Raw genomic sequence first — 14,462 nt, forward strand, 5'->3', positions numbered from 1 at the left:
TTCACATTAAGTTTCCTAAAAAATTCTTAGTCCACTGGCCTTACCTTCCCCTAAAGCCAAGCTGCCTGTCACAAGCAGGACAGGAGCTCATCAAGAGTGTGGCTGATGATGAATGCAATTTTGAATTTAAAAAAAAAATTGACTTTGCAGCAACTTCTGCTGTCAATTACGTGTGTTACATGAAATAATATCTGTCAAAAGAAGAGCTCCAGATGATATGATGTAACACTCACTATTTACCAATGAGCTTTACTACACAGCTGTGACCAAATACTTGGTGCACTCTTCACATATGGTTCTTCATACAGAACCAGCACACAGTGTTTCTCTTTTTTCTAATGAAGTTTACGTTCATTGTATCTACAGAATCATCTATAAGGGAAGAAAAATCTCAAATACCTGGTGCTTTTGAATTGATATTTCTTTTGTAATAGCAACTAAACATTAGTTAAATCACACATGTATACACATGATGCAGAAGTCAGCCAGTTATCTTAAAATTAAGAAAATGAAACACAGATTAAGAAACAATGGGTGGGAAAGGAGATAACTTCCAGTCCAAATTCAAATATTAAAACCCCTTCACTGCCAGCAACAGCTATATTGCCAGGTGTATATCTTGTAGTGGGAACATCTGGAAACTTGAACATATTCTCAAGTAATCCATGCTCCACAATAAGCATGTCAGGGCATGTACACTGCTTTAAGCACGAACAAGTATATGTCATGCAATAAATTTATTTATTGCTTTTTAACTCCTACACCTGGCTCTAAAAAGGCTTTGAAAGTTGTAAAAAGTAAGTGCTTTAATTTATGGTTATTTAATATGGCAGTAGTGGGAATATGCTATTTATTTGTCTGAGAAGTTTGTGAAGGCAAATGAACATGGTACACAACAAGCTATAGAGACACCAGCCCCACAGTGCTCCTTCAAGGATGGGGTAAGTGCCAAATCTCCTTCGTGGATCACTGCTTGGGATTTGCTATGTTTGTGTTTTCTTTTATTGTATTTGTAAGATACTTTTGGAAATGAAAAACTTCCTGCAGCCATCATTACTTGCCCTATCTTGTGGACTGAGATCAAGCTATTTGAAAAAAATTACAAAATATCCAAGTTTGCAAAATACTAAATAAATGTGTAGTCACACAAAGCAATTTATGCCAGTGAATTACAAATCAGACTGAAGTGAATATTTGGCTTTGCTTTCACTGAATTTGGTATTACAGAGTGACACCCCAGACCACATCTGACTTCTCCATACAAAGAAGTTTTCACAGATTTTTCAGATCTCTGGCTCTTCAGCTATTAACTGCAGGAGCACGCACGCAAGCTTTAGTTTTCAACCCAAAATTTCCATTTACTAGGACACCCATTGCAGCATCAGCTTTTATACTCTTTAAGGAGGTAATCAGCTGCTCTAAAGTTATCTGCAAATTAACAGTAACAACACTGTCAGCTGCCAAGACACCTGCATTTAGTCTGCTGCCCAAACAAGCACTTGAGTCGTTGTTTACCATGGCTCTTCCAAAGGCTGCTCAGCAACTCCCATCACTCAGGCTGTAACCACAGCGGGCAACTTGACAGTACCAACACTCATCTGCAGTCCAGGCCTTCTGATTGTGGTCAAGGTTGCAAGTAACATCCTTCAAAAGGCAGCAACTGCAGCAGAAAACAGCTCCTCTCTCCCACAAGCCCTGTGCTTGCAGCAACATTTACCACAACTCTTAGTCCTGGTGGGCTTGCAGGGAAATCTAAAACCCACTGTGGGTACAAGGTGCTAAGGCACATCCAAACATGCCTCAGGTAGGTAAGATGCTCCAGCACAAAGCTGGGCACAGGAAGACTCCTCAAGCACTCCTGTTCTAGGCTGATTACTGCAGCCTGCACCACAACCAGTCTGCTATCACGTCCCAATTCACTGATCAGAAGTGAAACTGAGAAATTCTCTGCATCCTAAAGCAAAGATGTACACTTATTTTTATTACATATTCCCACAGCCTGCTCCCAAACTCCTTACTTCTTCTCTTTCCTTCAAGATCTGTTTGGAAAAATACCTGCTGACCCTATTATGCCTGCTCTGCTGTTTCACTAAATGCACATCAACAAATACCAGCCTTAAGCCCTGCTGGTTCAGTCCACTTGTGCCAATCCATGCTTGCAGCCCTGTTTCAACAGCACTGCTTTAGCTTCCAAAGCTTCAAAACAAACAGTGCTCTCAGGTTCTTGGAGTGGAGAGAATAACATTTAGTACAGCTCCTGCTTGTCAAAAACAACAGGAACAGAAGAAGCCTTTTGGGTCCTTACAGTCCCTTACAAACAATCTTACACTGGAAGCCCAATATTTCCTATGAGCAGAGGCACAGTAACTTTGCTGAAGGTATAAAGCCAACTCTTCCTGAATTTGGGTGAGACCACCAGGCATACAACACAAACACTCTGGAGAAGGAAATGTTCTCCCAAGTTCAGATTCTATTGTTCCTTCTGCCAACAGCAAACTGTCATTTTTACAAGCGGAGGCAACCACAATGCCAGCTTCACAGCAACAAAACAAAACAGCTTCCAGGTAAAGACTTCCACATTCTGAAGAAGTTATAAGAATTCACCCCCCAATGCACACACAAGCTGTGCAACTTCAAAGCTTAACATTAAACAATGATTATTAAATAGCCACCAGTATTTTCTGTGAATAATTACACTGGCTTCACCAAGATAAAATTCTTGCCATAATCTGTGGCAATTTTCCAGTTTATTTTATCTGCTGTCTTACGACCAACATTAGCCCCACACAGACTGTTAATTTTTCAACAAAATACAGATTAACCCTTTGTGCCAGTATCTTGGACTATATTCAGGACAGGTGGTGATCAAAACACCCATCCCAGAACCCTGACCATACCTCTTTCTGCTGCCTCTCCAGTTCTTTCATTCGGATCTCCCGTGCCTCTGCCCGCGCCGCTCGCTTTGCTGCAAGTCTTGCTTCAGCCTGTGAATGGGAACACAGCAGTGAAATGAAAGCCAGACAATTCAACATGAAACATGCTTGTTATGTAGGGCATGGAATAAGGAGACTTGACTTGGCAAGACTGTAAACACATCTGTAGGAGTGAATTCCCTATTGCAAATAATAGCTCTGCCTTCCACAACTTGTTATGCTCCACAGGCAGGTAATACACCCCTGTGTAGAGGGTGTTGAGAAGTTTATTTAATTACTATTTGTGTGGAGAGAGGCGAAACCACAAGATTTATTTAAGAAAGATGGGGTTTGCTCCTTTTTTTTTTTTTTTTTACCCATGTTACATATTTTTTTTATTGATGAATTGATTTGACCAACAGCAAACGCATTATATGTCATTTTTCATAACTGCTGACACTGCACACACATACATGGGCACAGGTAAACATTGCTGTTCTGCACAGACTGTGCACAGCTAGGGCTGAAACAATGGAAGCAAGGGCATAGGAAACATGAGAAAATGTACCAACTCAATTCAAGTCTCCAGGCATCCATATTCAAGTCCAAACCCCTCTGGAGTGGAAATCTGCCAGTAATAGGTCTCTCAGGACACCTACACTGATTCCTCATTTCACCCCAGCTGGAAGTGCCAGATCATGCTATACAGTAACATTTTTTAATATTCTGCTTTTAATTCCAGGCAAAACCAGTTAGTCTTACAGAGAAAACTGTAAAATTAGCTCAAGCTTGGTACAGTGCAACTGCAAACAGTCTGCTCAGTCTCATTTGGAATAGCCCAGCAGGGAGCAAAAGGCTCAGGTAGTCATCCTGGCTTGTGCCCTCTCATCACTGAAGGGTTCCACTGCTGATGGAGCCCAACACTGGCAGCCTCCAGGCACAGGCATTGCTGCCACGAGCATTTTCAAGGGATCATGGCTTCTGCAGCACTTCTGAAGCAGTTTGTCCAAAAATACCACACAGCCCCACTGCTGGGCAAATACTGGGAAGAATCCCTGCCAACCAGTGTTGTGATCTACCTGCAATATTTGGAATCATTTATGACACCCACTAAGTGAACATGCTCTAAGCATTATGCTTGAAGGTAAGAAAACACAGCACTGGAACAAGTGTAATATTAACATGATATAACCTGTTTCTGTTTATCTCAAAATTAATGTTGGTACCTGAAGAAGCACTACTCTAAGTCTGCCTCAGTGCTGAAAACATAGGCCAGAGCTTCAGAGTAAAGCTGAGGAGGCTGTTCTCCAGCAAAGCAGAACTGTATTATGCTATCATCAGGCTGGTCATTAAATGATCAACCCGTGCCCTTCATAATCCCATTGCACCATGCTTTAACTGATAAAGTTACTTAACCCGAATAAATGTCTCTGATATTCTGTAGGTGACATTGGTGACAACCCTCATGAGCTCAGAGGAAGTAAAACAAACAGGGCTGGGATGAACCCACACCTAACACTGTGTATGATTTTTATCAAACTAAAAGCCTGGTAGCAACCCAACTTCCAGCAAATTCTGCAGCAAGTGTGCAAGAAAACAGGAACGATTACACACAACCTTTCCTGTGCAGAAGCACAGCTCACCTACAGCCAGAAGGAGCCACATGGCATGGATGTTCATAATATGACCTCCCCTGTCATCTACAGACTTCTAAACTAACACAAGAAGGGTGTCAGATTCATTATGGACCTCTTCCTCAAAGCAGCAGCATGATTCTACTCATCCGGGTCTGTCAAACCATACTCTAAAGTCTTGGACTCTGTTTTCACATTAATATTCTGTGCTACAAATACCATGATTTCTTGCATACCCTGCAAACAGCAGCTTTACCTTCAAATTTTTCTCTTTGTGCTGACTAAAACAAAACAGGCTTTGCCTGGATGACTTTGGCCTCCCTCCAGCCCAATCACCTGGCAGAGCTCAGACCCAAGTCACCTCCAAGGGCAGTGAGAGAGACAGGCACTATACCCTTCAAGAGACACAGATGAATGCCATGAAATCACCAATAAATTCATACAGACTTCTGAAATTCAGACTACAAAAGCTAAAATTACAGTCCCAAGTTGCCAGCGTAAAAGAACTATTCAACAGATGAAAAAAGTCACTAAGACTGAAGAAACTAATAGTAAAATCATCTAAAATTCACCAGTCACTGAGTGAGCAATACATGCCTCAATCAAAAGTGACAGATCGCTGGCAAAAACAGAATAATAAAAAATATGAAGCCTAATTGCACTCATTACAAAGCTTTTGTAACTTCCCTTTTATGAAGTATTGCTCATCTGACAAGAACTGGCACATTCAGCTGTACTGTGCATGTCACACAAAAAAAGCCTCCCAAGAGGAGGGTTCTATAAAGCTCTGTGGACAAAACCAGAGGAGATGGTAACCACATTCCTGAGATGAACACGGAAAGTCACAGCAGGTAGAGACTAACTGCCTTAATTTGAGTAACTTGCTCAAATCCTCCAACTGCACATCCTGCATTTTTGTCATTTTATTGCAGTTGCCCAGAATGCTTTACAGCCACTAAGCTGCAAAACAAGTTGTAAGTAACGCTTGTTGCAAAACAGTTGTTGCTTTTGTTGGTCCACTTGCTCGGAGCTGGACACCCATGCTTTTGGGTCACTTTTGTTTTAAAATAAAAATCCAGACCAACACTGCAGCAGATCTTTATCCGTCCTTAAGGAGTTCAACACATTCAGCTTTGGTCAGGGGATAAGTAAGCAGGTTATAACCTGGTTCACAACCAAAGTACAACTGCATCCAAATAAAAAGCCCAGCTGGGTGTTGGGTATCAGCTGGAAATGGTGAGAAGCATCTCCTGCTGTGTGCAGCATGAAGCAGAGGGAGAAGTGGGAGTATGAGAAACGGAGCTGCTGAGAAGTTGCCTACACCCCCCCCCCCCCCCCCCCCTCCGTCTCAACACCAATCACCCAGCCCAGGCAGATTCTGGCCTCTGCTGCACCCAGCATGTAATGCACAGTGGTTACGGAAGACATCGCTTCCTGGCCCCGAGCAGAGGCTCAGGGAAGCTGCACGTTAATTATCATATTGATGACAGAATTATTTGGGTGACTTAGTTAGGTAGAGGCCAACGACACGCATCCTAAAGGTGTGCATTTTGAGAGCTTTTCCCTTATGAAACGACCAAGAGTTCAGTGTTGCCTTGGAAGCCCCAAGTATCTGCCAACAGAGACAGGAAACCATGCTGCTTTTATGAGCAGTGAACAATTACTATGTTGACATGCCACACAGGTACATATGTAAGAATTTCCAATCTATACAAAGCAGTCCTTAATTCCAGTGTACACAAAATTATCTGCTTCTAAGACTAGTAATCAAAGTTAGGATCATTTCTTTTGCCAGCACCAAACCACACTCATGAAGCTTTCTGATCCCACTGTCAGAGAACCTTTAAAGCACAAGTCTGCCAAAGTAAATTGCACCTGCTCGCTGTATACACCTACTATTAAGTACTTCTGCAATAACTATTCTCAGGCTGATTTAAACTTGCCAATGTGCTTAAGATACAGCCAGAAAGTTGCTTTTGGGACAAGTATAATTCTGACTGAGGCTGTCCCATTCCACTATTCTGCAGGTAGGGGCTTATCTATTTAGATCAGTCATCTTCACTGGACAAAACAAATGTGGTAAGGTTGTTGTACTTACTTCTTCAGAATTTAAAGTCTATTTAGACAAGTAGTACCTGATATGCAGTATTTCTGTAACCCATGGCAAGAATTTTTCCCACCTCCACCTGAGTAACAAGTGAGCAAAACCAGTAAATTCCAGGAGGTCACCATGAGTTATCACGTGCTCTTTAGCACTGAAACAAGAGTGTCTATAATTGACTTCTGAGTTTAGAGGTCAAACCAACATATTTACCTGATGTTTTCTGCATGAGTTATAAACATAACTTGCACCACCTACTCATATAAGAACGAGCCTATGAATCATGTAGGGCTCGGTCAGTCCACATCCTGCTTGCCTCCTCACCTTTCTCTTAAATGCAAATTAGTATTAAAAGGCAGTGTTCAGGAACCTGAACCGACACAGAGACATCAGGATTCCCCCCTAATACCCCGGTACCGAAGCCACCAGGCTCCTCCAACAGCTCCTCGACCCTTCATGTAGGGTGAAAGCTCATGCCAAGGGATGGCCAATCCTCCCATTAAGGTTTTACGGGCACGTGAGGCTGTTTGGAAACTTTAGGAAAAACATTTACCGAGTTCATTTGGCCTATCCGGTCCCGTAAGGAGCTGCGCAGTGAGCAGCTTACCTTTCAGTGCTCTTTTTTTTAACAGAAAGCCTGACAAAGCTCCGTGCACTCTGAAGATGCACCCAACCTAAGGCGTGGGGCTGGCAGTGCCAGCGATAGGAACCTGTCCAGAACCGCCTCTGCAGAACGGCTGTGAGCGGGGCTGAGCTCCAGAGGCCGAGCCCACAGACCCGGGCGGGGCCAAACCCCACTGAGCCCGGCTCTTTCCGAACCCCGAGGTCCCCTATAGAGCGCTGCCAGCCGAGCTCAGCCCGCAGACCGGCCCATTTCCCCAACAAGGGGCCGGTGTGAGGCCGGACGGCCGCCTGCCCACCACTGAGGGTCGGCGGCAGGGAGCGGAGCCCGGGCCGAGACTCAGCACCCACGGTGCCGGTACAGGAGCCCCCGCCGGCTCCCCTTACCTGCTGCCGGGCGGCCCGGCTGAGGCAGCCGCTCTCTTCCTCCATGGCTCCCGCCCCTCTGCGGCGCCGCTGCCGCCGGCAGCTCCGGCCCGGCCCGGCCCGGCCCACCGAGCTCCGGGGGCGGGCGCTGCCGGAGCCAGCCCCGCGGCCGGGGGTTGCTCCAGGAGGGATGCAAGGGGAGATGCGAACCAGGATGGAAGATGCCCGACTCCGCTGAGGAGTGTTCCCAGCGTCTGCTAGTCCCACATCTCCCCCGCAGCCCGGCAATAAGCTTCTCTTAAGCGGTCTGTATCGGAGAACGCGATTCTCAGAGCAGTTTCAAAGCTCAAAACCTCCTTTTTTATGCTCCAGGAGGACAAACAGTCCCAGCAACAAACGGGATACACGGGCTGTATATCCAGCTGCTGCTCCCAGCACCCTGGAAGGTAATGGGCAGAAGCACTCGAACAGACCATATGTTCACACAAACCAAGCTTTGCATCGTGGAAATAAACTGTGGAACTGTTGAAAATTTACTGCAACTCTTCAATTATTGTAGAATCACATACTGATTTGGCTTAGAAGGAACCTTAAAGATCAATCTCTTTCCAACCCCCCTGCCATGGACAGGGACACCTCCCACCAGAACAGGTTACTCAAAGCCCCATCCAGCCTGGCCTTGAACACTTCCATGAGGCAGCCACATCTTCCCTGGGCAACCTGGGCCAGTGTCTCACCCACTCTCACAAGAAGAATTTATTCCCAATATCTCTACTTGTATCTGTATGGTGTGTTGGGTTGGGTAAAGTTGAGCTCAAAATGGGTGTTTTGGATATGCTATGGACATTAGATACACTAGTGTCAATGTTATACTTTAAGAAAAGAGCAATACACTCTAACCAGTAAAAAACAGCAAAAGAAAAGCAAGCAGAAAACAAAATAACAAAAAGCATCTAATCAGGGTCTGAGAGCAGAATCAGGGTGCAGAAAAGCAATCAGGAATAGTGGCTGTACAAAAGGTTTCTTGTCATGAGCTGGATTTAAAAAAAAGCAGAAGGATTGGTAGGCACAAGTGCTTTTAAATGGCACTGAACAGAACAGTATCTCAAGAATAATTCAAGGCACACTCTCAGCACATATCTCAGCTCCATCAGAATTAATATTGCATCTTGATTCCTCCTGATTTCATCAAATCCACCTCTTAATTCCCTCCCCCCATTCTACCTGAAAAACACATACACCAACCCCTTCACAGAGACAAGAGGGCAGGGAGGAAACCAGCAGGGCAGGGAGAATTACTGCAGCTCAAACAGCACATTTTATCTGTTGCAATCCTGCAGCAGGAGCAATAGAAAACAGGGAGAGTCACCCCCTTCCTGGAATGGGATTTCCTATGGTTGCAGAGCTCCTTAGCAACAAAGCCTCTTGTTCCCTCTGGTCAGCCACTGCAGGCTGGGGACCCTGCAAAGCCTCCACTCAGCAGCTGACCTCAGCTTTCCCATGATCTGCCAGCCCCGTATGAAGAATCCATTTTTTCACACCAGTAGAACACGTGCTGCCATGGTGCTGACAATATTTTAACTAATTTGCAAGTACAGGCACTATCTGACATTCTGAGGGCAATACTTCAACTGGATTCACTGACATTCCCCTGGTCCCCAGCCTTGTATTACTGTCCCTGGAAAAGCTAACACACTTCCTTTAAATAAAAGGCGTTAAGAGACGTCTGTCTTGCACCTTGGCCCTGAGAGAAACCTTGCTTAAGTGAGGGGAAGTTTTGAATCTGTAAACCAGACTGGATTTATGTAAGTCATAGAACCACCAACGGGTTTGAGTTGGAAGTGACCTTAAAGATCATCTCATTCCAACCCCCCACCATGGGCAGGGACTTCCACCAGACCAGGTTGCTCCCAAGCCCCATCCAGCCCGGCCTTGAACACTTCCCAGGGATGGGGTTGCCACAACTCCCTTGGAACAACTGGGCCAGTGTCTCACCAACCTCACTGTAAAACATTTCTTCCTTGTTCTAATCTAAATCCACCCTCTTTCAGTTTAAAACTGTTACCCCTTGTCACTACATCCCCTGGTTAAAAGTCTCCATTATTCCTCTAAGCCTCTTTTCAGTACTGAAAAGCTGCAGTAAGGTCTCCAAAGTTTCCACCTTTCATTAAACTCCAAAACTATCTGTTCAGCCTACAAGTGATGTTTCTTTTGATTTGTATTTTCCTTTGTTACAGGGTAAAGGACCCTACTTCACTGTAAAAAAAAAAAAAAGAAATCTAACAGATAAATTATGTATGTTTCCCGTGAAGCAGGAACATGCCTCAAAGGTATTGATTTTTAATTAGAAGGAGTGAAGCATAAGATACTCTGAAAATCTGTAATTGGAGAGACAATGATACACTACAGGCTTGTGTTCAATTTCTTCTTGGAAAACCTGCTGGCTGGAGGGTATGACAGGTAGAGCATAGCAAGATGTGTGAAATGAAAGGGGAAAGGGCAGCCAGTCGATATAGTCTGCCCAGCACACTCCATAGGCACTCAGTTAAACATTCAGAGAGCACATGTAACATAAATCTGTGTGTACCAGGTACCCATTTCATCCCTCAGCACAGCCGATACTGTAGTCAGGAACCAGGCCAACAAGAGGTTATCAGGGAATGCTTTTCTATCCAGGTGCTGTAACATAGCTGGAAGCCTGTTACTTAAGGCTGATAAAAGTTCCTAGTCTGCTGTATTTTCCTTGTCTCTCATCAGCAAGAGCAAAGAACAACGAACAACTGGAATCTCCAGTAACTGAGGGAAGCCCCTGCAGTGCCCTGCAGAGGTGCTTTCTGCCCCTGGAGATGCCCCCAAGCAGGGGATGATCCTGCCTCTGAGCAGGCAGCCTTTCCACTCTATCCTGCAGCACCGAGCAAGCCAGTCTGTGGAGCCCAAGGTAAGTGCTGTCCAAATTTCCAGAGGCTTCTCAGCATTTAATTTTGGCATGGTGAACAGTACCAAGCACTACAGAAATCCAAATATCATTACCAGCTCTGAAGAAGGCACTTCTAGGGTACAGCAGCTCACCCCATGGTAGTTGGAGGCCAGGCACTGAAGTTTCCTCCTCAGGAAAAAATTGTCTTACCTTGTATGTGCATATTTTGACAGTTAAAGAAAGGAAAGGGAATTGATGTTGACTGAAGCATCAGAACAACTCAGCATGAAGAAGTAAGCAAATTTTTATCTTAGCTTAAAACACACAATTTGTTCTGTTTTCCTTGGTTAATGAGAATTAACCTCCCCCTACATTCACTGGCAAAGCTGTACAGGTTTTGTTCTATCTGTCACTTGGAAGAGACACCAGAGATGTCAGTATAAATACTCACAGAAATAGGCATAAATTACTGAGGACCTCCCAACACACATTTTTCTAATTACTTTCTAAATCAACATAGAACCCAGTATGTTTGGTTTTATTTGGCCTGAGGAAGCACTTCATACCACAGGAGATGACAACACACAAGTGTGCTATGGACCTGCCGGGTAGGAACTCAAGAATCAGGAAGACTTTTTAATATTAGTGAAATTTCATATTTTGGTTACACTGATCTGACAGCAGTCAAAACACATCAGAATTGATTTTATATGTAATGAACTCCATTCTGCTTCACATTTCCAACCCCATCCTGACAGATTTTCCAAGAATAGGAGTTCTCTGTATACCTACATATATACTTTCTTTCTCATCCCTCCTCGTGCTCCAATCTCCATTGTATCTTTTCAGACACTGCTAATAAAAAGGAAGTGAATATTTCTGTAACTACAGGTACTGAGCCACAGCCTAGGGAGACAGTGATGCATTTTTAAATGGATTTGCCCGTTTTTTTACTTGACTGTGTTCCAAAGCTATCTGGCATCCTTAAGCTGGTGGGAAATCAGACTCCTTGCCCTTCCAACTGCTGTTATGTAACTTGGGGAGCAGGTGTACTTGCAGCACCAAGAGAACACTGAAAGCAGGTATTAGCCTCTCTTTTCCTTTTTTATCCCCTCAAAACCATAGAATTATAGAATCACAGAATATGTCAAGTTGGAAGGGACCCATAAGGATCATCCAGTCCAACTCCTTTCTCTGTGTAGGGCAACCCAAGAGCAGATAATTTCCATTCAGTCACACCTCTCTGTATTCACAAAGCTTCCCTAAGGATCTGAAGCTCTGCTAAATATCTTGACCTCAGGGCACGGGTTGTTGGGTCTGTGCACGTCCCATCAGAAACAGGACTGAAGTTGGAGATTGCAAGAGTGACAGCAGTTGTGGGAGACATCAAGAGAGAATGGAAATATGTATTACATGTGGTACAATGCTCAACTGAGCAGAAGAAAAGCAAGTAACAAAAGAGAAGAAGAATTCAGCTGACATTCAGAAACCTGGCAGGTTAACTCCAAGTTCATTTTAGTGCTTCTAAGCAGAAAAAAATCACTGCACTTAGGACAGCAGCTCAGTTTCTGATGACACAGGCTCCTTATCTCTCCGTGGGGAACACACCTCACCTTTGCCAATACAAAAAAAACCCCCAACATATGCTTGCACACAACACAGTGCATGTTGCCCTAACACAGGGCATGCAGCCCTAAATCCTAAACCCTTTACCCATAACTACCAAGGAGCTGCATCAAAAGGAAAGGGAAAGATCATACAGTCTTCTTCAAGGTATGTTATAATCAATGATACTACAAACAAAGTCTAAGCAAGCTCAGCCTCCAACAGAGGTCACACCCAATTACTGTTTCTGTCTTCAGGCTCTGCTGAGCCCAAGGTAGTTTAAGAGGGATGGAAGCAGGGACTGAATCAAGAGTAAAGTGTTCAAAACCTTTACGGACAGGTTTAAACACAGAAAAAACTACAGTGTAGAGCATGCTGGCTCCAGCTCAGCCCTCCCCAATATTAATTCTTAAGTGGTATCAGCAGCCATCTTGCAACTCTACCTGTCTGTCACTTCCTTGTGTAATCTCATCTTATTTCTTTTACATCTAAAAATATATCCTATTGTGTATTTCCTTTACTCTCATCAAGTGGTATCTCTTAGAATGTCAGTAATGTCCCTCCATATCACATTTACTAGTGGTCTTCCAAACACTGTGAACAGACAAAGTAAGTCTCATTTTGTGGAGAAAAAGGTTTAAAAATTTTTCAAACTAAAGAAGAATTTGGTTACCAAAGCCATTTTTTTTTTTTTTTTTTTTAATTTGTAACCTTGTTCTTCTAATCTTTAAGAAAGTCTATAAAAATTTATGGAGTAACCCTCACCTAAAGTCACAAAGACAAAAGAAGGAATGCATGCAATCTCACTTCATCCTCCCTGTGTGCTGTGGGCATCTTGGCATCCTTGCAGCTCAGCTGGCAAAGTTAACAAAACTGCCTTGTAAACTGTAACCAAGGCAATTAATTCAAACATACCCAACTGAGTGATTCTTAAGAATCACTGTCCAGTTTCCATCACCAAAATGTACTGCCAGTATCAACAGATTTTTCTATTGAGCCCAGGCAGTGTGGAAGCAAGGAGGAAGGAAGCTGCTGAACCAGGCACAAGTGCTTCTCACCACCCTGCAGTCACACAAACCAAATCATGTAGTGGGGAAGCTGGATGGCTCTTGGGTAGCCCCATCCATGGCATGGTTCTCATTCAGCACAGGGAATCATTCAACTTCAAAACTCAAAAGCATTTTGAGATTGAATATAATAATATCTTGCTACTAGCATAAAGCTTCAGAAATCTGTAATCTGAATATATGAATAGTTATGTGATCTTTCCATTTTAGAAGAGACAGATTTAAGCATAGTTCCCATAAGCCAATAAATTCCTGACCTACTCTTACACTTTTCTGTTCCATTGCTTAATAATAAAAAAAACAACCACAAAGTAGTAAAAAACCAACCAACCAAAAAAACCTCAAAAAACCCCAAAAAACAAACAAACAAAAAAAAACCCCAGAAAAACAAAAGCAGCTTTGGTTTGGAGCATCTTTCAAGAACTTAAGTAAACAGATATATGTGTAACAAACCATACATATAAGCGATCCAGTAAGGGATTTTTACTTGTCTAAAAATTGCTTCTCTACTGGTGTATCCACAATATAAGTCTTTGCCATCTCCCAGGCTCTGCCTCATACAGAGCTGACAGCTGCATTAGCCATTTCTACCATGACTGCAAATTTTGCAAGTTGGAAAGGTAACAGTCATTTCAAAGAATATCACACAGAGGTTCAGCACCTCAGTCCTACCCTCATTAGGGGCATGAAGTGGGGAAACAAAAGCAGCATTTGAAAACCCTGGGAGCATCAGAATTACCTCTTCAAGCTCTCTCAGCTCAACACACCAAAAAAAGGCAGCCCACATCCAATTCACAGTAAAAGCCAAGCCCAAAAGTTCAGGATTAAAGCTAAGCCTAATTCTGGTTTCAGCCCAAATATTTTGCTATATTCACTGCAGAGAACGAGCCAGCATGGCTCCTAAAGGTACAACAATCATGTCTGTGCCTTAAGATGCTTTGCAAGGATTGAAGAATCTCAAGACCAAACATCTTAGCAAAAAAGTAACAACTCACTTTGAGAAGAATCCAATTCTCCCATACAATGGGGAAAATAAGGACACCTAGAGAAGAAAATAGTCCAAAAGAACTGTTACAATGCTTCCCAGGACCACCCTAACTGCAACCTAAGCCTATTTTTGGGAATCAGACTCATTCACACCCATGCAATCCTCTATGACCAAATTTTGCTGGGTGATTAAATGATAAGTTTTCTCATGGAAAACTTTTCTTACGAGGGCATTCAATTTTGTTTTAAAAG

General features: G+C 43.4%; 1 protein-coding gene across 20 annotated transcripts in view; it reads right to left on the bottom strand.

The window, feature by feature from the left end:
* The window catches only part of LRRFIP1 (LRR binding FLII interacting protein 1), a 99,375-nt gene that overhangs the window by 51,135 nt on the left and 33,778 nt on the right, over positions 1-14,462 (bottom strand). For 19 of the 20 annotated variants that reach the window (XM_071747048.1, XM_071747047.1, XM_071747045.1 and 16 more), the window contains exon 2: positions 2,898-2,984. In XM_071747048.1, coding sequence (XP_071603149.1) covers positions 2,898-2,984 — 87 coding nt within the window. Of the gene's footprint in view, positions 1-2,897; positions 2,985-7,655; positions 7,918-14,462 lie in introns of those variants that run through there. The other variant, XM_071747041.1, reaches the window with a different exon arrangement.

This window comes from Heliangelus exortis, chromosome 6 (assembly GCF_036169615.1).
Source record: "Heliangelus exortis chromosome 6, bHelExo1.hap1, whole genome shotgun sequence".
Taxonomy (NCBI): Eukaryota; Metazoa; Chordata; class Aves; order Apodiformes; family Trochilidae; genus Heliangelus; species Heliangelus exortis.